A 25,897-nucleotide genomic window follows, 5' to 3' on the forward strand; every position below is an offset into this window, starting at 1 on the left:
TAAAGATCTAGTGTGTTAGGATTGCACTGGTTGCAAATAACAGACATCAAATCAAACTGGTGTGAACAAGAAAATGACTCTTTTGGCTTGCATCTGGGAAATGTCCTGGATTCAGGCTGGATCCAGGGGTTCAAATGTTGCCATGGGGTCTGAGCCCTCCTCTCTCCCTCTGGCTCTGCTTTCTTCTGTGTGACAGGCGCTTTCCATGGGAAATTCCTGGTGTAGGTTCTCCCAGCAGCCACTGAGCAGGCAAAATGGTCTCTTCCCTGAGAGTGCCATCAAAAGTCCTGGAATTTGGTCTCATCCGTCATGTGCCCATCCCTGAACCATCATTCATCAGCAGGGCTGTAGTTGGCTGGGCCTGGGAGGGAGACATGTCCACTCCCATCTTGAAGACCAGAGGAGGGATTCCCCATGGGAAATCGGCATTCTGTTACAAGAAGGAGGGAAGGAACCAGACAAGCAGGAACATGGGATGACCACTGTGAGGGGAAGCTTAATGTTGCACTCTTCGTGCGTGCCAGGCGTTGGCCCCATCTCCGTTAGCTATTGTGGCTTACCCCTCAAGGGAGATTATTGTCCTCGTTTTAGAGAGAAGGGTGGGTGGCCAGAGAGGTGAGTGCCTAGCGAGTTTCTCCAGCAGCAGAGCTGGCTCTGTGACCCAGGGTGCGTGCTCTCTCACCAGCCCCCAAACCCAGGATGGGGACAAAGCCCTGCGCTAGGACAGCTCTCATTAAAAAATTAGGTCTCTGCCTAAAAATGCAGACATCACGTTGTGTTCAGGGGTTGATTCCAATAAACCAATTAGGCTTGCTGCAGAATCCTTGTACTGTATGTTCAGAAATATCAAAATTGTAAACAAGAGATCAAGGATGAAATGTGTAAGCAGAATTTTTTTTTTCCATTTATGGGAGTGTGCTTTTTGTTGGTTTTAAGAAAAAAATCCATTCTTTGACAATTTTTCTTTGTTTTTTAATCCCCGTTGGCAGTGTCCTTGACAGTCATTCAAACCTTGCTTAAGCATCCCCGGAGGCGGGGACCTTTGGTACGGTATTTTCCCTTTCTGGCCCTCAGTTTACCCATCTGACAGGTGCGGCCCTTTAATGAGCTGCATTCTGTGGTCCCCTCCAGCTCTAACTTCCTGTCAGTAGTGCGAAAGGTGCCTTACTGGTGTCCCTGCCCCTCTTCAAGCCATTTCCACACAGCAGCTGGAGGGATACACATGGATATTTTTAAACAGTACCCTGGATCCTGTCGCATGCCTCCCCCACCCCTTCAAACTTCAATAGAATGAAATCCAGACACTTCTCTGTAGCCTGCAAGCCCCTCGTCATCAGCTGCTGCCTCCTCCCCCGCTCAGCCCCTTCCTCCCGCAGCGCTGTCGGCTGTCATAGTCTCCTGTGCTTCACACACACAGGCAAGCATTTTCCTGCCGCTGCATGTTCGTTCCCACTTTTCTTTTTGCCTGCACACCCTTTCCTCAGCTCTCAACCAGCTCCTCACCCTTCAGATCTCAGTTCAAAGATTGCCTCCTCAGATAGGCCTTCCCTTCCAAGACCCCCACATCTAAGTAGCCAGCCCCCGCACCTACCACCCTCGTGCAGACTTTGAGGTCTTGCCCAGCATGTTAGCAGGTTTGCTAGTTTATTGCCCGTCTCTCCACTTCACAAGGGCAGGGTCTGGGTCTGCCTTGCTCCCCATAGTATCTTAGCCCCTAGCAGAGGGCCTGGCATGCAGTCAGTGCTTAATAGATGTTGAAGAGTGAATAAGTGAATGAATGTAAACCATTCAAAATCTCCATGCTGGAGTCTTGGGGAAGCAGGGTGGAAAGCTGAGAAACACATTTGAAGTATTCTTTTTAAGTAAAACTCACCACGACTGTTCAGGGTTTTTTCACATCACAAAGTCGCCTTTCTGAGATGATGACTGACCCTTACCTCCTAAAGGATGCTGTGGCCTCTTCCCTGGTTCTGTGAGTTACCTAGGAACAGGCAGCACAGACAGGGAAGAAGGGTGAGCTGGATGCCCAAATCCTCGGTGTCAAAGGAGCCTGTTTTTATGAGCAGGGGTGGGGTAGGTACTGGGCAGTCTGAGCAAGGTGCTGAGATTTCATGAACATTTTCTCTCTTCCTGGCAAGGTGCTCAGAGCTTTTCCTCTTGTGCTCATCACAACTCTGTGGACTTGACGACCCCATTTTACCCGATAAGAAAGCTGAGGCTCCAGGAGTTAGGAAATTGTGTGAGTTCAGAGCTTCTTGACTCTAGAGCCCAAGCTCCCCCATCTCTGCCATGTTTTGAAATATAATCTGTATTGGGTTTGGCGAGGCCATGCCAGGTAAACTCCTTAGTTTGGCATTCAAGGTCACCCCCAATCTGTCCTGATTTATCTTAACATTTTTCATCTCTTCTCACCTGAAGAACCTTCTCCTATAAGTCCATGATGTTCACACTGGTGTGAATAGCCCCTGAAGTTGTTCCATCTTCTTCTGTTTGGAATGTGAATATTCTCCTAAGAACTCATTTGAAACGAGACTCTGGCTAAAACCACTATGGAAACCGCTGCCAGGCACAGTGCGGCTTCATCCTGAGCTGGTCTTTGTTCCACCCTCATTCCCCTCTACCCGCAGCTGCTGCCTTCCTCTCCTGCTGTCTTAAAATCCTACGTGACCGTCAGTTACACTGTGGTGGCTCCAGGCTTCAGAAATCTCTCTCCTGCCCGCTTCCGGTATCAACCTGGACTGGATTACGTGGGTCAGAAACCGAACTTGAACTGGCTGCAAAAGTTATTCAAGAGCTTGGATGTGGCCCAAGACGTAATTATTGGCCCAGGAAACTGGATAGTCCAGGAATAAATTTCGCTTCAGGCAGAGCTGGATGTAAGCTTAGACTGTCATCGGGATGGTGGCTCCTTTCTCAGGCAGGCTCCCCCGCACCCTCGGTGAGGATAGGTGGCCCCCAGCAGCTCCACATCCTGACAGCCTGGCAACCTCAGGAGAAGAGCTTGGCTTTCTCCAGAGTTGGAGCAAAAGTCCCAGAGCGGGCGCCGTGGCTCAAGCATCCCAACACTTTGGGAGGCTGATGCAGGCAGATCACTTGAGGTCAGGAGTTCAAGACCAGCCTGAGCAACATGACGAAACCCCCGTCTCTACTAAAAATACAAAAATAAGCCGGGCACGGTGGCGCTCGCCTGTAATCCCAGCTACTCGGGAGGCTAAAGCACGAGAATCTCTTGAACCCAGGAGGCAGTGAGCCGAGATCATGCCATTGCACTCCAGCATGGGCAACAGAGCTAGACTCCGTCTCAAAAAAAAAAAAAAAAAAAAAAAAAAATCCCAGGGCAGATTCCTGCTGGCTCTGATTGGCCCAGCTCAAGTCACATGTTCTCCCTTCAACCAATCACCATGAATGGAGAATGTACCCCTCCCACCTTCTGTATCCTTGGGGGTGAGCTGAAGGTGGGGAAGGAGCATTGCAGGAGTCAGTCATATTCACTTATGTATGCGTTGTGTCTCCTGCTAACCCTCAGCTCGTGGAGAACAGGGACCCTGCCTGTGAAACCCCAGGGTCTCTAACAACACTGAGCACCTTGTGTTTCTATGACATTTCTCTCTTTCCAAACAGCTTTCACGTATGCATGTATTTTAATTGTCACAACTACCCTATAGCAACAGATAGTTTATACACTCCAGGAATGGGTCACAGATGTGCTGATCCCTTAGCCCTTAAGGGTCTACCTGGTGTGTCCAGGGCCACCAAAGGCCCCAGCCAGGTGCCTCTGACCTCTAATAGTCACCTCAGTTTGCCCAGATTTGTTATCAATGTATTGTTTTCTGTGTGTGCCGTGACGTGTGACACAGGTTGGAAGTACAGCCCAGTGGTTTATAAAATGATCCTTCATCCTTAATTTCCTCAGCACCTCACATCTATCCTGGGAGGCAGAGGAAGCAGGTGCCGTTAGCCCCATTCTCAGGAGAAACTGGGACTCAGGGAAAAACTAACTTGGCCCAGGTCCTCGTTGGTGGAGACAGCATGATGGGCTGGCCCACGGAAAATATAAGATGGCCAAGAGCTGCACATCTTCGTGACTTCTCCTGATGAAAGTCAAGGCTTTAGGAATGACTGGCAAGATAGTCAGCCTGTAGCTCAATGAATTGAGCAGGTATCGAGTAATCCTGGCAATGCTGAAAATAGCAGCTTCTCCTGAGCTGACGCAGTGCCAATGCATCCCCGTACTCGATGTCATTCATCCTTTGCACAACTCTGTTGGGGGTTATTATACCCATTTTATTGAGGAGGGAGTTGAGGCTTACAGCAAGTAACTTGTCCATTGCCAGTCATTGGCAGAGCTGAGGCTGAAACCCACGTCTTTCTGACTCTTAGTCTTGTGCTCCCCCTGGGTCCCAGAAATTGGGAGGCCACTTCTGGTGTTATGTTAACACCCATCTCGTCTGTTATTCCCGCAGGTCTACATCATCCGTGTCACGTGGTCCAGTGGCTCCACCGAGGCCATCTACCGGCGCTACAGCAAGTTCTTTGACCTCCAGGTAAGGATTTGAGGTCTCTGGTGAGCTGCAGGGTGGGAAGGAGTTTAATTGGACTTACATTCCACTACAACTTTAGAGTCCAAAATTTTTTTTAATTTCCCAGACTTAAAAATGACATCCATGGCTGGGCGCGATGGTTCATGCCTATAATCCCAGCACTTTGGGAGGCCGAGGTGGGTGGATCACTTGAGGTTAGGAGTTTGAGACCAGCCCGGCCAACATGGTGAAACCCCGTCTCTATTAAAAATACAAACACTAGCCAGGTGTGGTGATGGGCGCCTGTAATCCCAGCTACTCAGGAGGCTGAGGCAGGAGAATTGTTTGAACCCAGGAGGCAGAGGTTGCGGTGAGCTGAGATTATGCCATTGTACTCCAGCCTGGGCAACAAGAGCAAAACTGCATCTAAAAAAAATAAAGAAAACCTGACATCCATTACCTTTGAGACACAAATAATGTGCTTTGTTGCTTTATGTTTTGATACTTCATATTTCCCCTTAAGAGAAAGGGTACCTGTTGGCTGCTCTAGAATGGAGGGTCATCTGCAAATCATTTCCAAATGGCTTTGGCGTGCAGTGTTTGAACTTAGATTTTAAACGATAATTGTGTTTGCTGGTGGGCTGGGTTTGTTGAGTGTGTCTAGACTTTTGGGGCCATTCAGCTCCGAAGACAGACCTGCATCTCCTGCCTCACCTTGGCCTCTCCCCGCAGGCCTTTGCCCTCCCCACACACTCCTGTGCCTTCCTGGTTCACTCATGGCTCTGGTAACCCCTTCTGCCCTTCAGGACTCTCACTGCCTGGGAAGTCTTGCCTGACTTTGTTCCCTGGCCAGTGAGGGCCACCCATTCTGCGCCCCTACAGCTCTGTGCATCTCTTTGTATTGAAGCTGTCTGCTTGTCTGTGTTCCCACCTAGGCTGTGACTACCATGGGCCGGAACCACATCTTTCTCTTCCTCTCTGTCCTTCATAATTTATTCAAGGCCTAACACACAGTATATGTCCAGTCAGTGTTTGGTGAATGAATGAATGAATGAATGAATGACGAACACCATGTATACCACCAGTCTTACAGGGAGCCAGACAGAATGTGAACAGCTGGGTATAAGCCCATCCCTACTAGGGTTAAACAAGTCTAACCAATGGTCAGTAGTTTCTTCTTGCTGTCACTAATGGCGAGTAACAGAGTGAGTGTGAGAGGTAGTCATGGTTCCTCCTCGTAGGATGTAACGGAGTTCTTTAGAAAACCTTCAGGAGATGTTGGGCACTTGCCCGGCTTTCTGAACATATATCTTCTCCCAGCCTCCTGGTAAGGGGCCTTGTCACCTCTCAGACCAACATGAGTCTCCATCCCGACATGACAGTCTTCTTCTCAGTTAGAATGCTTCTGTTGCAAGTGACAGAAACCCAACTCAAGCTGGCTGAAGTAAACAGGAGGTTTTTTGCTGGGTGTAACTGAACGTCCTAGGAGAATATATCTCCCAGGTTTGAAGCACATCTTAATCCAGGGGTTTTTTGGTGTCACCTGATCTGGCTTCTTCCTTTCATTCCAATTCCTACTTCCATGGTGTTGGCTTTCTCCTCGGATCCCACACGATTGCACGTTGATACAACAGCTCTGGGCTCACACCCAGCAGGAAAGGGTAAAAGTCACTTGTCAGAAATCCCAGCGAACACATTATTGTGTGTCATAGGCTCAACTTGATGCCAATCAATATGAGTGAGAAATGTGCCAGCCAATGGGCTTGCCGGGGTCCCTGCTCCACCTCAGAAGTCAATAAGGGCGGAGACTGACACCTGGAGAGAGGTAGTTTCACAAACTGCTGCGATCAGCAGTAAAGTCAGCGGTAAAGTCGACATTTCCTGGCGCTCAGAAGACCGCCTCTGTCCTTTGTACATCATCCTGTCTTTTTTCACACAGGTTCTCTCAGAAGGTTGGCATCCTTCATTATTCTGACCTAATTTGCTCCTGACAGGGTCGAATAGAGAATTTTCAGAGCTTGTGTTTCATTATTTTGCAGGGGGAGGGGAAATAATGTGTTCCTAAGTGGTTTCCCGAAACGCCTACATAACAAACTGCCAAGAGTCATTGCATAATGTAAAACAAGTGAGACACCAGTTACCTATTTAAAATGTAATGAATTCATTAGTGATGTTTTATGTTCAGTATGCAATAATATCAAACAGAATCATAAACAAATTATATTATTGCTTCTGCTGTGCAGCAAACAGAATGTAAAGAAACAAAGCAGCTCTATGTTAAAACATGCTAAGATACCATCTAAAGTGAACTTGACAGGAGCGAGCACTGGGGCAGGGGAAGAAAGATCTAAACCCTGGGGTAGAGGAAGGGAGGATCACAGTGGTGGTGCCCAGCATCTTTCGATGCCATGGGCAGGAGGCACAGTCCTGGCTGAGAATGAATGAGATACAAATGGAGGACCCTCCACATTCTTTACCCGGATCTGTGGTGATTTATGCAGATTCACTGTAGTAGGTCTTCAAAGAGTGAGTGTTAGGTAAACATGTTTGCACGTTGCTAGACTGACTTTTTGTGCAGTGAGGGTCTAGATAGGGAGGACTACCTGTATATTGCTTTCAGAGGCCTCTTGCCTGCCTCACACCTCCAAGGAGCAGAAGAGGAGGTAGGGAACAATAACACATGATTGTTATCCTAGGAATTATTTACATCCACCGAGCAAAGCCCACTCAGCTAGCTTAGGCACAAAGAGAGGGATGGGGTTGGATATATGGGAAGAGGCAGGTGTGTTCCCTGAAACCTAGAGCAGAAAATACAACCAGCCTCACAGGAGCCAGGAACCCAGGCCATCTGTCCTTGTGGCCTCAGGATCTCCCATGGAGCCTGTTCTGGACCACTTCCTCCAGCTACCCACTGGCCCACATCCCCTAAGAGCATCCCCCAGTGAGCACTTCCACCCGGAGGTGCAGTGTTCTTCCCTGTTGTCAAAGCACTAGAGTTTCTGGATGCTGAGTCCAGTCTCCAGAAGGGAGAATCTGATTATCCTAAGGACCCTGGATCATAGTTCACCGCCAAGCCTGTCAGCTGTTGCCGGGGAGGTGGGGACATAGAGTCATCTGGAAGAGATTTGATGAGAAGCGGAGTGGCAAGGGGGCCCTGGAAGTGCTTATACAAATGTTGTTCATTGCTGACATGTCGAGGCATGTGGCCAGGCCCTGTGCAAGGTGGACTGGGTTCTCTGAGTTCCCTATTCCAGCGTAGCCTATGGCTTAAGACCTTGGCTTTCAGTCAGGCAGACCTGGATGCAAATCTCAGCTCTGCCTGTTCAGAGCTTAGCTTGGGGTCACCACTATATGTTTCTGAGCCTCAGTCTCCTCATCTGTATAGTAGGATTGAAAGTGCCTTCCTCGTGCATTTATTATGCCGGGTAAGCAGGACACACCTGGCTCAGTAAGCGTGTTAGCTGGCAGCTGTCCCTCTGCACAGGTGTGACTTGCCCAAGCTGATATCCTTTGGGAATGCTTGAGCCAGGGTTTGATCACGGGTCTTCCTGGCCCAAAGCCAATGCTCCTTCAACTCTCCTGTTTCAACTCAACTTTCTTATTTCTACCAGAACTTAAAAGTCAGGTTTTCCTCCATGCTCAGCATAATCGGTAATAACTGGGGGGTTGTCGCGTCAGTATTCCCTCCTGTAACAAAGTTGTCTAAGGCAGGACTTCATCCAGGCTCAGAGTCCCAGATGGGTGGCTGGAGTGGGAAAGTCATGGAATTCCAGAGGGTCCTGCTCATCCTGGAAGCATCGTGGCACCGGCCTCCTCCTCCCCCACACACACCCCAGCAGGAAAAGCTGAAAGAGGTTAGGGCAGGATCGCACCAGCCCTTGCGGGCCTACAACACCCTGGAGTTAGATGATTTCATGATTCCACCCTCCCCTCCCTCCTGTCTGGCAGGCAGCCTTGGTTTTTTCACAAGTAACTTGGCCGAAACAGTGTGGGGAGAGCCGAGCCTTGGTGGAGGAGCAGCAAGGCCAGTGTGGCGTAATGGAAAAAGCAGAGAACTCAGTCAGGAGACCTGGGGCCCAGCCACGCTCCAGCTGTGTGGCCTTGGGCACACCCCTTAACCCCTCTGTGCCTGAGAGCCCTCATTGGTGACATGCGGTGAAAACAATAGGAACAGCTGGCGTTTCTGGAGCACTGAATGTGGGCCCTATCCTGCTAAACATCTAGATATAGTGACTCGTTCAGTCCTCCAGACAAGCTTATCCAATTACGCAAATGAAGAAACCCAGGCTCAGAGAGGTTAAGTTGTTTGCCCAAAGTCACACAGCTAGTGAGCCTCAGAGCTCAGATTGGAAGCTGGGCAGGCGACGCCAGTATCCACACTTTTAGCTGCTCTGCTTTCTGGGGCTCCTCTCTGTAGTGGCTGCTTCACAAGGTTCTCGTGAGTTAAAACTTATCATCTGTGTCCAAAAGAGGCAAATTCATGGACAGAAAGCAGGTTCGTGGCTGCCAGAGACTAGGGGAAAACAGGGAGATACTGCTAATGGGTACTGGGCACCTTTTAGTGGTGATGAAGATGTTCTAGAATGATTTAGTGGCCATGGAGGCATAACTTTATGAATATACTGAAAGCTACTGCATTGCACACTTTAAAAGGGTGACTTCTATGGTATGTGACGTATATCTCAGTGTAAAAGGGATAGTGAGTGCCAGAGCAGTTTCTGAGTTTTCAAGCACCAAGCAAATGTCAGCTGTTAGGATTATTGATGGGCATGGGTGCTGCTAGGAATTGGCATAAAGATTAGAGGAGGAGCTGATGCCAGTTAATAGAGTGGTGAAGATCCTGGGCTTTGGGATTAGACAGGGCTGGGCATTGATCCAAATTCTGCCACTCGCTGGCCATGAGATCTTGTTTTCATCAGAACTCTTTTAGGTACAAATGACAGAAGCCCCGTGCATTATTCACACAGAGCATTGATTAGCTGAATGTAACTGAGAAGTCTAAGGAAATTGGCTTCAGGTGTGGCTGGATCTAGGCGCCACACTGTCAATGAGGACTTGGCTTTCTTCACTTCTTGGTTTTGTGTCCAGGCCAGGTGGTGTCCAGCTGGTGGCAGCCACAGCTCCAGGCTGCATCCCACAGATCAGCACAGTGACTTCAGGGAAAGAGAGAACACGCCAACAGTTAAAGCAAAAGTCTCATTGGCTCATCTTGGGTCACATGACCAGACCAGGACTAGCCTGGAGACTGAAAGTAGAATCAGTGTCCTGCCAATGCATGGAGACTAACAGAGCGGTGGTAGATTCCCTGGAGGACATCATGGAAATAGCCTGTCGGTGATAGAAAACAACATGCCTCCTCCAACGGGGGCAGGACATTCAGGCAGAGAAAACAGTCTGCAGAGAGGCCACTCAGGAGTTGGAGCATGACCCAGGTTCCCTTGTGGGAAGAGACTCACAGTCACCGAGTGTGATGGCTCACACCTATAATCCCACCACTTCGGGAAGCCGAGGCAGACAGAGCACTTAAGCCCAGAAATTCAACACCAGCCTGGCCAACAAAACAAGATCCCATCTCTACAAAAAATTTAGAAATTAGCCAAGTGTGATGGTGCACACCTGTAGCCCAAGCTACTCGGGAGGCTGAGGTGGGAGGATCCCTTGAGGCCTCCCGAAGTGCTGGGATTACAGGCCTGAGCCACCGCACCCGGCCGGAAGGTCCCCTTTGTGAATATTCACCTTGCAGCTTGGTTTCCTGACTTGCTTACCTTAGACAGGCCTGATAGTCATGCCTGATGCTATTGCTTGACATCTGACCACGTGTGTCATTCACCTGAGGGTGCAGGAGATGGGATAGAGCCCCCGGCTTGAAATAAGAATACCTGGTGTCAGGTCCTTCCCTCTGTCTTACCAGCTGTGCGACCTTGGGATGGTTACCCAGCCTCTCTGATTCTCCCTTTCTGCCCTAACTTGGGCTGCCCTGGAGAGTCCATCAGAGTGTGGCAGTGGAAGTTGGCATCCAGGCAGAGCACTGGGGATGACAGAGTGCCCAGAGAGCTGAGGGCAATGCCTAGCGGAAATGTGGCTGGATTGAGGCACATAGTAACAATATCAGCAGTCACTAACTGGAATGTGCCAGATGCCCGTGTTATATGCCATCTCATTCAGTCCTCACAGGCATGAGGTCAGTATTGTATCCATTTCACAGATGGGGAAACTGAAGCTCAGAAAGGCAGAGTCACATGCTCAGAAAGCAGCATGGCTGGGATTCAAGCCCAGGTGTGGCTGGATCTGAAACCTGCACTCCTAACCTCCCTGCCTCCTTGGGCTCTGGGATTGCCTTTCAATCTGCCTATTCAAAGATAGACTTACCCACATAGAGTCCTGCCCACAGCTGCCCCTTTTTAAGGCCCATTTGGCTCCTCCCTCAAAGATACAGGCAGAGTCTATCCCACAGAGGGCAGTTCTGACCAAAGCGTGAGCCCTTTGCAAAAAGGTCTCGGGACCGGTGAGGGGTGCACTCTACACTGCACTCTGCAACCTTTGCCTTCTGAGTTTCCCCACTGGTTCATTGTGTCCCCCAGGCCAAGGGTCATGGGCATCACTGGAGCCAGGGCTTCCCTCACGGAAGGTGCAGTTAAACATTTGCTGACCTAGACCTCGAGCTGCCACAAGGGACCCAGATGGATCTGTGCTTTCCATAAGCCTACACTGTAGTGGGAATAGGCACATGTTATTTCAGATAGAGATAAACCCAGGTGTTCAAACAGGGACCTCCCTCCTAGCCAGAGAGCTCAGGCAAGGCTCACTTCCTGGAGGAGGTGACATCTGAGCAGGGTCTTGACAATGAATAAGGAGTGGCCCCTCCACCGAGTCGGGGAGGGCATTGCATGCAGAGGACGCCTCACACGCAAAGGTGCAGAGGTGCAACGGAGCAGGAGTCTTAGCTGGGCATCTTCCAGAATTCCAACATTGGCAGGGGGGCACAGAGCAAGCTGAGTCACTCTGCCCATGCAGGAGCCCTCGAGAGAAGTGCCAGCCTCATCTGTAAGAAGGATCACTCCCTACGGGGAAGTTCGTGCTGCAGGGATCCAGAGAAGCTTTTCTGGCTCCTCTCCTGCTCCGCACGCTGTGCCACAGGGTGGCTGCTAGGCACAGGGGCTTGCGGTTTGAGCAGTTCTTAGACGCATCAAATCACAGGTGGAGGCTGCGTCTCCGTCTATGCCTTTGTCTGTCCAGAGACTGTCCCAAGTCATGCAGCAAAAACCACTTGTTTCCAATTTCCATTGAGCTAGGACTGACCTATCCCCTTCTTCTTCTTTTTTTTTTTTTTTTTTTTAAGATGGAGTGTCACTCTGGAGTGCAGTGGCGCGATCTTGACTCCCTGCAACCTCCGCCTCCCGGGTTCAAACGATTCCCCCGCCTCAGCCTCCCGAGTAGCTGGGATTACAGGCACGCACTACCACGCCTGGCTAATTTTTGTATTTTTAGTAGAGATGGGGTTTTGCCATGTTGGTCAGGCCAGTATCGAACTCCTGACCTGAAGCCATCCACCCGCCTCAGCCTCCCAAAGTGCTAGGATTGACTTGTCTTCTAAGATCCTGGTCCTTCCCCACCTCGGCCCTCTTGGGAGTTTGACAGCCCCAAGTGTACTTTTTAGGATTGTCTTCCCAGAAGCCCCCATGCTCCACTGCAGAGGCCAAAGGGAAGGGAGGGCTTTCTTCCAGCTTTTCCGAGGACAGGTCTAGGGGGTGGCAGAACTGAAGAGTTTTCACTGCCTAGGCAGGCCTCGCCTGGCCGGGAAGCCTTCCCAGCGAGATCCCAGCCAACATCTGGCGCAAGACTCTACCAACCATATTTATCCAAATACTGCCTTTACTCCATCCTCACACACACTTTTTCTCCCAGACATTATCTTTGAAATTGGAGTATGCCTCCAACGTGTTGTGCGTACTTAAATGGAATAGTTTTCCCTTCCCACTAAAAGCTATTACCACATGGAAGGTGTGTCGCTGGGAAAATACCGTAGTTGCCTTTTTCCACACAGTTAGCAATTCGTTATTTCTAAAATAGAAAGAGGCATGATTATCTTGGGCAGTTGCAGCTAAACTCAGGTCCAGGCCCCGTTGCTGCCACCTGGTATGTAATTTTTCCTTTCCCAGAGAGTGACTGACCAAACCAGTTAACCACTTTTTCTCATCTGTTTTTTCATTCATTCATTTACTCATATGTTCTTTGCACAAATATCTAACAGGTGCCTACGGTGTACCAGTGAGGAGGTAGTGGGGCAGAAGAGAGGGCAAACACTAGTAAGGGGGTTGAACTGAGAAAATACAGGCCTGGACTTAGGGGGAGCAGTAAGTATGGAGAGAAGTGGACAGACCGGAGGTGGTGGCAGCCTCCATGCAGCATGTCCATCAGGACACCAGACATACTGATATTTAGACCAGCTCGTGGAGGGGACAGAATCCTCAAAGACAATAAACCGCAGATGATAGACTAGGCCCAGGGACATCGTTGTGTTCGGGGACCTGAAAGCCCTGCCCGAGGACCCTGTGGCTTTTTGCCAGCCTTCAGCTGCACATGATGGCCCCAGGCCTTTCTCCACTTCCTGCTCTGGCTCCTCGGGGACTTGCGGCTTTTGTGATATTGAGGGGGTAAACCCCTCCCAAGTCCGGCCTCTATGGCTGCTGCTAACGCAAACCACGTGCAGTGGCCGGCTTCCATGGCGTGTTCTTTGGACAACGTGTCTCCCATTCCCTCTACCACAAGCTGATGTCTTGAAAACTGCTGATGGAGTGTTCTCTCTTTCTTCTTGGAAGCCTGTGATGTGGCAACTTGATGTGACTCCTTCTCCCTTCCTACTCCCCAAATGACTCATCTTCCTCTTCAGTTTCCAGTCCTCCTCGCCCTGAGCACCACTTCTTTTGTTATCTGGGGGGAAGCGCGGGGAGCGGGTTTTCTCATTACCAAGGATGACGTTGGTTAGACTTTGAGGGGCATGCCTCTTCCCCTGCTGCTGCAGACAGCCTGGGCCTGGTCCCTTGGAGAACCTACTTCAAGGCCTTTGGATGCCTAGTGTTACAGTTCTCTGCATAGACGCAATTGGTGGCCGGTAAACCTGGACACACCAAGACCAGCTCGGCAAGGAGAGCTTGCAGGGCTCTAATCCCCCAGCTTCTTACCCTGAGTCCTAGTCTTTGCAACTAGCGAACTTACAGATGGCCGTTGACATTGACACAGTGGTGTTGAAAACAAAATAAAACTGGGTGTGGTTTAAATAGGAGGATATTGCGATAGTCCAGCCCTGCACTGTCCGGGATGAGGGTATTTAAATGTAAATTCAAGTCAATTAAAGAAAATGTTTAAATTGAGCTCCTCAGTTGCGGGAGCAGCATTTCACGTGCTCAGTAGCTACCAGGAGGCTAGTGGCCACTGGGTTGGACAGCAAGATGTAGAACACCTCCATCACGGCAGAAAGTTCCAGCAGACAGCCCTGCTGCAGCCACGGGGCCACCTGGGCGGTCCTGAGGGGTTTTTTTGCCAACCTTAAAACACAGCCTCACAAATCAAATATTATTCAGCCTTAAAAAAGAAGGAAATTCTGCCACGTGCTGCGATGTGGTTGGAGCTTGAGGACCTTATGCTAAGTGAACTATGCCAGTTCCAAAAGGGCAAATACTGTGTGATCCACTTTGGAGGTAGCTAGAACAGTCAGATTCATAGAGACAGAAAGCAGAGTAGTGGTTGCCAGGGCCAAGGGGGAGGGAGACAGGGCAGTCACAGCTTCAGTTTTGGATGATGAAGAGATTGTGAATGTGCTTAATGCCACTGAACTGTACGCTCAAATGTGCTTGAAATGGTAAATCTTATGTTGTGTATATTTAACACGGTTTAAAAAAAAAGAAAACCACACAGCCTGACAGACTACTAAAAGTTATCCCCAAATAACTTTCAAAATAACATATTCAATATGGGCAGAGTGCAAGGAGCGGGGATTTCTTGCTGAGCATCTGGTGTGCTCCCCAGAGTTTCCACACCACACTCATTTACCCAGCCCCGCTGTGGAGCAGGCTGCGTCCCTCATCCTGCAGACGGCCAAACAGGCTTGGGGGACAAAGTGTCTGGCCAAGGACACACAGCTGGCATGAGGAAGCATCAGGACTCAACCCCAGGGCTGTTGGGCCCCCAGCAGTTGTCTGTGGTTAGACTATGCAGTATTTAAACCCTGATCTGCCACCTCCAACAAATAAATAACACAAAGGGAAGCCTTTCAGCTCCTTGGGCCGTGCTGATCTGGGTAAAACCAAGTCAGGACAAAGGGCGAGAGAACAGCTTCCTAAGACCACGCAGTACAGACCCCTCTGAGGACTGAAAACACAGCAGTGGCAGGGACTCATTGGCTGGCATGTACATTCAGGCAGGGACTCCAAAGGAACCCGGAGGTTGGAAATAGTCGTATTAGGGTGGACAGATTACTGGTGCATTCTTTTAAAAAAAAAAAAAAAAAAAAAATCCTTTTAATGCTGTTTCATTGTCTTAACAAATAAAATTGAGAAGGAAAAAAGTAGATAGTGTTAGGCAAAAACCTATAAATCTCCAAAATACTCCACAGCTGAGACTGATTAATGGCTCTGCTTTTGAAAAGAAAGCATGCTGTTCACATGTGCACAGAATATTAAACTTACCTCATCTCAGGCTGACTTTAGTGTTCATATGACACTCTGAAGCTGCCTCAAAGAGTGGTGTTAGACAAAAAGAATGGAATTTAGACAAAGATGTGTGGACTGACTGGACACACCACTTAGCTGTGTGACTTCAGACAAGTTCACTGTCCTCTCTGATCCCAGTTTTCTCATCTGTGACAAGGGAAATGTAACATTTATTTCACAGAGTTACTGTGAAGGTCACATGAAATCGTATACGAGAGGACGTGTTCACTGTGAACTGTTAAACACATTAGTTGTGATTACTCATTATTATTTAATATTGGTAGTGTGAATATTATTCCTCAGAGTTACTTAGCAAACATCTCCTGACGTTGCCTCCCAAGGTGTTTGCTCAGTTGCATTCATTGGTTCAGCCAATTTTTTTAAATTAATAAACTTTAGTTTTTAGAGAAGTTTTAGGTTCTCAGAAAAATTGACTGGAAAGTACAGAGCCCCTTGTCCTCCCCACTCACAGCCTCTCTTCATCAGCATCAAGTTCAGCCCGTTTTTATTGAGCACCTACTATGTGCGGCATTGAGGAGCTCTTGGATTCACAAAAGGAAGGCTGCCTTTTCCCACAAGGCCCCACTGTGGCCTCACCTGTCTCTGAATGACAGTGGACCAAGCATCTCCACCTCACCAGGCAACACAGAGCAGGGGGCAGTGACTCAAAACCACAAATAAAACCACATGTTTAAAATACAGGCAAGGATGTAGAGAACAGGGAACTCTTATACACAGCTGGCGGGAACGTAAACTAGTATAGCCACCGTGGGAAACAATGTAGAGGTTCCTCAAAACACTACAAAGAGAACTACCATATGATCCAGCAATCTCACCACTGGGCATTTATCCAAAAGAAAGGAAATCAGTATATCTAAGAGATAATACATCCCATGTTGATTACAGTTCTAGTCACAACAGCCAAGGTGTGGAATCAGCCTAAGTACCCATCAGCAGATGAATGGATAAAGAAATTGTGATATGGGCCGGGCGCAGTGGCTTACGCCTGTAATCCCAGCACTTTGGGATGCTCGAGGCAGGTGAATCACCTGAGGTCAAGAGTTCGAGACCAGTCTGACCAACGTGATGAAACCCCGTCGGTACTAAAAATACAAAAATTAGCCAGGTGTGGTGACCCATGCCTGTCATCTCAGCTACTGGGGAGGCTGAGGCAGGAGAATCATTCGAACCCAGGAGGTGGAGGTTGCAGTGAGCCAAGACTGCACCATTGCACTCCAGCTTGGGCAACAAGAGTGAAACTCTGTCTCAAAAGAAAAAGAAGAAGAAAAAGAAAATGTGGTATGCATACACAATTGATACTATTCAGCCATCAAAAATAAGGAAATCCTGTCATTCGCAGCAACATAGATGCCACTGGAGGATGTTATGTTAAGGGAAATAAGCCAGGAACATAAAGTTCTCACTTATATGTGGAAGCTAAAAAAGTTGATCTCATAAAAGTAAAAAGTAGCACAGAGGATAACTGGAGGCTGGGAAGGGTAGGGGGAAGTGGGGAGATAGGGAGAGATTTGTAAAAGGATACAAAATGACAGCTAGATAGAAGGAATAGGTTCTAGTGTTTCGGGTGGTTTTGTTTTTGTTTTTGTTTTTGTTTTGAGACGGAGTTTTGCTCCTGTTGCCCAGGCTGTAGTGCAATGGTGCGATCTCGGCTCACTGCAGCCTCCACCTCCCGGGTTCAAGCAATTCTCCTGCCTCAGCCTCCCTAGTAGCTGGGATTACAGGTGCCCGCCACCACGCCCAGCTAATTTTTTGTATTTTTGGTAGAGACAGGGTTTCACTATGTTAGTCAGGCTGGTCTCGATCTCCTGACCTCAGGCGATCCACCCACCTTGGCCTCTCAAAGTGCTGGGATTACAGGTGTGAGCCACTGCGCCTGGCCAGTTCTAGTGTTTTATAGCACTGTGGGATGACTATAGTTAACAATAGCATATTATATAGTTTCAAATAGCTAGAAAGAAAACATTGAATATTTCTAACACAAATAAATGATCCATGTTTGAGATGATGGATATGTAAATATGCAGATCTGATCACTACATGTTATGTGAATCACAATATTACTAATGTACCCCATGAATATATACAATTATTATGTGTCAATTAAAAATTAAATTTTAGAAATTTCAAAAATAAAAAGAAACTAGAAATTGAAAACCCAGGCCAGGCGTGGTGGCTCACGTCTGTAATCCCAGCACTTTGAGAGGCTGAAGCGGGCAGATCACTTGAGGTTAGGAGTTCGAGACCAGCCTGGCCAACATGGTAAAACCCTATCTCTACTAAAAATAAAGTTAGGCAGGTGCCTGTAATCCCAGCTACTTGGGAGGCTGAGGCAAGAGAATTGTTTGAACCTGGGAGGTGGAGGTTGCAGTGAGCTGAGACCACGCCATTGCATTCCCGCCTGGGCAACAAGAGTGAAACTCCATCTCAAAAAATAATAATAATAATAACCCAAAGCACACAAAAGAAAAGCAATAATTAAGATAAGAAATTGACATCCTGAGCAACATGGCAAAAGCCATCTGTACAAAATACAAAAAAATTAGCCGGGCATGGTGGCACACGCCTATAGTCCCAGCTATTCTGGAGGCTGAGATGGGAGGATCACCTGAGCCCGGGGAGATTGAGGCTGTAGTGAGCCATGATTGTGCCACTGCACTCCAGCCTGGGTGACAGAGCAAGAGCCTGTCTCAAAAAAGAAAAGAAATTGAGAACAGAAAAAGAATAAAGAAAATCATTGAAACTAAAAGCAAGTTATTTGAAACAATAAAGGTTAATAAACCTGTAGCTAGAGACCAAGGGAAAAAAGAGAGAAGGGGAAAAATAAAACCCCGCAGTTTAAAAGTTTAAAGACTTCTGGGGCAAGGCCATGCATCCCAGCAGCTTCCAGGATGCCCAGCCAAGCTAAGGCTGACTCACCTGACCAGGGCATTGTGTAGAACAGCACCAAAGAGGCTGGGAGCTCCAGCATGGAAAAGCAGCCCTGTCCTTTTTAATTGTCTTCATAGCATTTCAGAGGCGGGGTGATTCGATGATAAAGAAGCAAGTGGTCTTCAGTCTCTGGCCCCTCCACTTTGTTGGCTACGGGCCTTCAATTTCCTGGACAGTCACGTCCACCTTAAAGCAATGATCCAAGGTTTTAATGAGGGAATGTGTCTAAAGAATCTAGCCTGTGTCTGGCAGATAGTAGGTGTTCAATATACGTATCTCATTTCTCTCCCACTTCAGGTCCTCCCTTCCCTCCCCATATGTCTGTGCAATAGCTGTGTGTATTTCTCCTGGACTTTTCAAAGCTTCTTTTATTCCATGAGAGGGACAGATCTTGAGTGCCAGAGTGACTTTCCCGTGGGCAGGCTTTTCACATTCCAACCATGACTCCACGAGGCTTGGGACTGCCTTCCCATCTGCTTTGATTCCTTTACCCAAGTACTAAACAGGGGAGGTTAAGATGCTGCTCACACAAATAACCTCACTATACAACAAGAGCATCTTGTCGTAGCTCACTCGGGCCACATGTCCAGCAGAGGTCACTGGGATCTTGGACCTCATCCCATGACTACGGCCAGCAGAGAAGCCCGGCTCTGGAATGTGGCCAGTCCCCGTGAAAGGGGGAAATAGGAAGTGGGAAAGCATCAGCCAGTCATCGTCTTCCACCCTGAAGTGGCACATGTCTCCAGCTCACGTGGAATGGCCACATCCTACTTCAAGGCACTGGGGAAAGTACAAATCTACCATGTGCTCAGAAGAAGAACCAGAAATATTTGACAACAGCGTTAATGACTTCCCAGCCCAGCTTCAATCCATAAAATAATGCTGCAAATTGGTGTCCCTATGGCAGACTTAAAGATGAGACCCTAAAAGGTTTTGTCATTTTTCTAAGATCACATGGGGACTAAGCAGCAGATCCTTGTAATTTTGTATGCCAAAGCTGATATTTCACATGGAGTCCCCGAAGCGTTCAGAGATACATTTATGGTACTATGAAAGGTTTTTGTTTTGGGGACTCTGCCCTCTTGCTCCTCTACCCCTACAGCAGCCTACACCTCCCTCTCTTTACACCACCTTTTAATGATCAGCTTTCTTCTCATCCCCTCTCTAGATTATGAATCTTTTCCTCGCTGTACCCTGTTCCTCTAGCACAGAGCCAGGCCCAAAGCTGTCTGTTGAGCTGACCTGGGGAACTCTTCCTGTGTCAGGGGAGTATAGTGCTCTCATAAGCATGAACCTAACCACATTGCTTGGATGCTAGTGATTTATTCCTTACCTCAACCCAGCAATTCTTAGGAGCAGGATGACCTGCTGTCCATGAAATCCTGGTGGCCCTGAGGGTATTGTTCACGTTTCAGATACTGTGGATGGAGAATCCCAGGAAAGCCGGGAATGGTCGCTCCTGACTCTGAGCCTTCACTAATCTGGCATTTGTGGATATAAGCATCATTTTCATGGGCTTTCTAGTCCAATTGAAATTGCCTTTCCCATTAGTGTGGGTTTCTGGAAAGTTGAATGAAGTGCACGTTTTGTATATCACATCACATATTTCACATATTCCTTTAAAATGTCCTAGATGGTGTTTCTTGCATTATGAAAGGTTTTTGTTTTTGGTGTTCTCCCCCCACTTAGATGCAGATGTTGGACAAATTTCCCATGGAAGGAGGACAGAAGGATCCCAAGCAGCGGATCATCCCCTTTCTGCCAGGTAGGTGAGATGGGTGCTCTCAGACTGGGACACTGGGGGCTCTGGTACAGCTCCCAGAGCTCTTGGGACAGTTTATCAGCTTGTCTTCCTTTATCAGGGGACACCATCCCACTGACCAGAATCTCAGCCATTTGTAGACATTAACCCATTTATGCCAGAGGTTGCAATTTTTTTTGCATGAGTGAAAAATTTTTGCATGAGTGAAAAATCAGACCTTGGCAGTGACCTTGAGCAGTAATATATAAATAACTCCCACAGGCTTAATGTTCCAATAATGGAACACTAGGCGTAAGTGGGTTAATGACTAAGTGCTTGAGTTTTGGCATTAGATGCTACACCATTTACTAGATGATGAATGACCTTGAGAAGACCCTTTACCTCTGGATCCTCAGTTTCTCCCGTCTCTAAAATAGGAATAATTTGAGCTCAGAAAGTTTTTCTAGTGAGTGCTTTCTGTTTCGATAACTATGGTATTCATTTTCTATTCTTGCATAACAAATTACCACCAATTTAATAGCTTAAAACACCCATGTATTACCTTACAGATCTGTGGGCCAAAAATCCAGGCAGGGTTTTTGGCCCAAGTGGGTTCTGCTCAAGGTCTCATGAGGCTGAAGTCAAGATGTCAGCTGAGCCAAGCTCTTATCTGGAGGACCTAGAGAAAAGTCTACTTCCAGCCTCCACGTAGATTGTTGGCAGAGTTCAGTTTGTCACAGCTATAGGACCAAGATCTGTTTCCTTGCTGGCTGTCACCCTCTCAACTTCTAAAAGCTTCCCACATCCCTCATCACAGGAGCCCTCTATTGCAGGATCTGGCCAGCAGCCCACAATGCAATGGGGCTCTCTCTTTGTTCCCAGGCAGATCGGCAGGTCGAGAAATAATAGACACACACAAGATAGTGAAAGCTGGGTCCAGGGGGGTCACCGCCTTTTGGTCTCACGATGCCGCCAATGCACTGGATATACCAACATTTATTATTAAGTTTAGTGAGGGCAGAGGTAGGTTAGTGAGGGATTTAGGGTCATTTGATTATGAGGTGAGATGGTCACATGGGGATGAAGCGGTTCTTTAACATAACATCTGTATGCAGAAGTACAGTAGTATACAGAGATAAGAATTTACAATATAGTGCATGCATCAGTAATTTCTAACAGAGCCTTAAAACAGAAACACAGTCTATCCCTAACCTATGATTAGCAAGATATTAATCAGCAGTAACAGTTGCAGCAAAAGCTGGTTACAAACAATCCATAGGAACAGGACGTGAAGCTAGACAACTGGTTAGACCAGAAATTCTCAGAAGGATGTATGAACCCTAAAGAGGCCTAGCAGAGCCATGGCAAGATGAGGGTGTTTATAGCCATATCGTATCCATATGAACAGGCGCCCCTCATGCATCTGTTTATAGGCTCTCCACGAGGGTCGCATTCCATTCCCAGAGCTATGAACATTTGCTTTTCTGGGATAGGAATCTTGGTGATGTGAAACCTCCCTGACTACGCGTCCGTTCATAGGCTCCCTGCAGGGGGAAGCACGTCACGCGCTCTTGGCTCATTCTGGCAGTCCAACCTGGCATTGTCTTTACACAATCCTGCATGCAACTTTGTATTTACAATAATCAGGACCGTTTCATCTTTTATTCCGTAGCAATAGTTTCATGGGGTCTCCCTACAGCCCTCTCCATCTCCCAGCCAACAGTGGGGCAGCAAATCTCACTTGGCCTTCAAATCCCTCTGACTTTGCCTTCTGCTACCAGTCAGGGAAAGCTGCCTGCTTTTAAGGACCCATACGATTATTACCTGACTAATCCAGGACAATCTCCCTCTTCTGAAGTGAACGGAAGGCATATAATAGCTCGTCACATACACAAGCTTTGGGGATTAGGGCAGCACATCTTTGGGGGATATTTTAGAAAGTTTATGAACCTACCTCATACGGCTACCAGGCAGCACACCAGCTGCTGTGCAGCATTTAATGCAGTTATACCTAGTCTCTGTTCCCAAGGCAGTCAGTCTCTATCCCCCCAAATTCCTACCAAAGAATACTATAACGGCTTCAGCTCAAAGAGAGGGGTTACCCAAACCAGTGTTACTGCTTCAAGTATAATAATAGCTCTGTACTGTGGGCCAGTCACTCAGTGCTTTACTTTCATTACCTCGTTTGGTCCTCAGAGCAGCCCTGCAGTGTAGGCATTACTGCACCCATTTCACAGATTAGGAAAATTGAGGCTCAGGAAACCTATAGGCACTTGCACAGATGGCAGAACTGGAATTCAGACACAGGTATGGCAGGCTCCAAAATTCGTGCCTGAGTCAGACAACCTGGGTTCCAATCCCAGCATGCCCCCCTCACCAACTCTGTCACCTTGGGTAGATGACTTCATTTGCAAATTGGAGATAATAATGGTACTAAAATGATGAAGTTGTTATGATGATTCTGTAAATGCCTGGCAGGTTGCTAACAGCCATTAAGCACTTACTATGATGATTTTTATATACTGAAAATCAGCAATCTGACAATCACCCTAAGTCATAGATATTTAGAGCTGGACGGGCCCTTTAGATCCTTTTTCAAGGCCAGGAATGGTGGTTCACTCCTGTAATCCTAGCACTTTGGGAAGCCAAGGTGAGTGGATCATCTGAGGTTGGAAGTTTGAGACCAGGCTGGCCAACATGGCAAAACCCCTTCTCTACTAAAAATATAAAAGTTAGCTGGGCATGGTGGCAGGCACCTATAATCCCAGCTACTTGGGAGACTGAGGCTTGAACCTAGGGAGTGGAGGTTGCAGTGAGCCGAGATCGCGCCACTTCAACCTGGATGAAAGAGCGAAACTCTGTCTCAAAAAAAAATAAATAAAAATAAAATATATCTTTTTTTCAGCAAAGGGAACAGGTCCAGAGATGGGGGGGGACTCCCTGGGTCACACAAGTGCCAGTCTCCCAACCCCCTAGTCCAGAACATAGTGGGTTCTTCAGGTATTACTGTCACTTAATGGGTTTAGAGACAGGGCACATGTGTTTGCCAGGCTTCCTCCGCTGGGAGAATCCTTTACCTAAAAAAGCTAACATTTGTAGTTCCTCCACTGGCAAAGTGTACAACCATGCTGGAATTTTCTTTCCTCCTGGAGAAAACCCCGCTGGCCAACTGCAGCAGCCAAATGTCAGCTCTCCAAAGCGTGTGCTTCAGAGTCAAACAGACTAGCCTGTGACCTCAAGCAAGCGACATCCCCCTCTGAGCCTCAGTTTCCACATCTGTTAAAAACGGGACAGTGACCCCTGCTTCACAAGGTCCAGTTCCTGGCACATAGTAGATTCTTGGTAAAGGCAGAAACAGGGTCCTGGGACATGCCTTCGGAATCTCTTGGTTTCACATGTTAGTGTCCTCCTTAAATGATCATTCTGGATAGCAAAGGTAAACTGGACTCCAAATGCAGGTTTTTTTCACCAAGAAAGGAAAGGAAGGCAGTGAGTTCTAACTCTTTACTGGATAAAAGACAAAACCAGCTCTGGAGAACTATCCGAGACGGAGAAGAACTTGAGCCGACCCTCTCCCAAGCTCTTAAAAGCTTTCATGGTTACGTAATCCTTCTCCACCAGAGAATTAATGAAAAGGCTGTTCCCAGGGACTTGGTCTCTTCTCAAGGCACCCACTTGTGGCTTGGAGAGGTCCCGCTAGGCCCCAGCACCCCGCTGGGCCCCAGGACCCCAGACCACCCCTTCTGAGCCACCTCTTAGCTTTTCCTCGAAGCCGAGGGTGAGGCCAAGACAGGGAAGCACGAGAGAAGCGCCCCCTCTCCTAGGGGTCAGTTTGCTGCCAAGACTGCCGCGTCAGCAGAACAAAAGCAAGTCTCATGTTAGCACAAAGGCGGGGGAGGGGAGAGCAGCCTGCACAGTTTTCCATCCCAGCAGGAGCTGGGGAAGCCAACTTGGCAGAGGATGCTGCCTGAAAAATAGGAATTACAGTCTGGCCTTCCTCCACAGTGGAAAACAAAAGCCGACCGTTCCCACCAAAGGCTGTGCGTGCCTCTGAACACCCTTTCCACTCCAGGAAGGCAGCCGGCTCACCCTCCTGCCCTGAGATGCACACAGAAACACCTCCCGTCAGGCACAGGCCAGGGCCGCTGCCCAAGGCACCTCACCAGGGAGGCCCTGGCCAAGGGGATGCTGGCTCCCATGCCTACCGCTGTCCTCACGGTTCTGCTGCATGACCAGAACCTGAACCACAACTCGGGCTCTGCTGTGGGTAAATGACAAATTGGCCCACTGGAGGCGGGTTTAAGAAAGCTGGGAGTTGAGGAAAGAACGTGCGCTCTGAATTGCAGAGTGCATGAATCATCTAAAGTAAAAAAATAGTAAGTAATTGCCCCTTTGCAAGCACCTACTAAGGGCCATCCCTGTGCTGGGTGTCATGGAGATGGCTTCTAAGAGCTAGGGGCTGCTGTCCCATTTCACAGATGAGGAGACTGAGGCTCCAGGAGGTAAATGCATTCCCCAAAATTCCCCCTAGGACTGGCCAGGGCCTCATGGACTGCAGAGCCTGTGGCCTCTCCAGCAGGCCCCACTGCTGCCACAGGGCATCGTGCCCTTGTTGCTGGCAGGGCACCAGACGTGCACCCGGAGATTCCTGTCCCACTGAGGTCACATAAGTATAGGAATGACACTTATGTCCTTGAGTTGCCCCCTTAGGAAACGCTGAAGGCGCCTGAGTCTTCTATTCCCTTTCAATTCCTGTAGACCTGTCCTTGGGTGGATCCTCAGCTTTGGTGTCTAGTCGGATGGCAGCCTCAGGACAGGCCTGTGCCTGTTGCCGTGGGCCAGCACTGCCCTGTGAGGGTGGAGATACTTAGAGCCTGTTGATGACCTTTTCAGTAAGACACCTGTACACCCACCCGCCACCCTTCCCCTGGTTTACAGAAGAAAAATTATACCTGAAGAGGACCAAAATAGTTTTGATTAGGGACTCCTCTCCCATTTTGAAAAATAAATTACGGAGCATTTGCTGGGCAGGATTTCTCTTCATAGGCACACATTCTTTGTTTTTCCTGAAGGCTCAGGACACTGCTGGGGTTCTACATGGCAAGTAGTTCCACCCACAAGGACAATAAAATGGAGATAGGGAGTATTTGATTGTCACAATGACTGGAGGTGGGGTGGGGCTGGGAAGGCTACCAGCTTCATCTGGATTTGAACCAAGGATGCTAAACATCCTGCAGGGCGGGAGCCTCCAGTCCAGGGAAGCATTGCCCCACCCAGACTCCAGCAGGGTCCCCCCTCCCCTGCTTTTGGGAAACACCAGCTATGAGCAGCAGGAGGGCAGGCCACAGCCGTCTTGCTCCCCGCTAGCCCCAAAGCGTGGCACAGAAAGGCCTTACACAGAGACTGTACCTGTTCAGTGAATAAGATCATTGGCTTCAGGGAAATCCAATTGCAAACCGCTTCCCACTTCCCTGCCTCATTTACTTTTTTTGCTAATGACATGAAAATTTTCTGATTCTAAAAGCAATAAATGTTTACGGCAGAAACTTTGGAGAAAGTGTAAAAAAGAAAACCAAAATTCTCTGTCTTTATTCCTCAAAGACAAGCACCTTGAACTTTGTGATACATATTCATCTACTTTTTTTTTTGAGACAGAGTTTTGCTCTTGTTGCCCAGGCTGAAGTGCAATGGTGCAACTCAGCTCACTACAACCTCCGCCTCCCGGGTTCAAGCAATTCTCCTGCCTCAGTCTCCCGAGTAACTGGGATTACAGGCATGCGCCACCAGCTAATTTTTGTATTTTTAGTAGAGACAGGGTTTTACCACATTGGCCAGGCAGGTCTCAAATTCCTGACCTCAGCTTATCCACCTGCCTCGACTTCCCAAAGTGTGGGGATTACAGGCATGAGCCACCGCGCCCAGCCTAGATGTTTTTTTAATTGGTGAAAATGAGCAAAAAAAAAGAAAAGGCTTTCTCT

General features: G+C 48.3%; 1 protein-coding gene across 1 annotated transcript in view; it reads left to right on the plus strand.

Annotated features, from left to right (window-relative positions):
* Positions 1-25,897, plus strand: part of SH3PXD2B (SH3 and PX domains 2B) — a 118,416-nt gene that overhangs the window by 27,031 nt on the left and 65,488 nt on the right. The window contains exons 2-3 of the mRNA XM_008015302.3: positions 4,464-4,544; positions 19,868-19,943. Of these exons, the coding sequence (XP_008013493.3) occupies positions 4,464-4,544; positions 19,868-19,943 (157 nt within the window). The remainder of the gene's footprint in view (positions 1-4,463; positions 4,545-19,867; positions 19,944-25,897) is intronic.

The sequence above is a fragment of the Chlorocebus sabaeus genome, chromosome 23 (genome assembly GCF_047675955.1).
Source record: "Chlorocebus sabaeus isolate Y175 chromosome 23, mChlSab1.0.hap1, whole genome shotgun sequence".
In the NCBI taxonomy this organism is placed as follows: domain Eukaryota; kingdom Metazoa; phylum Chordata; class Mammalia; order Primates; family Cercopithecidae; genus Chlorocebus; species Chlorocebus sabaeus.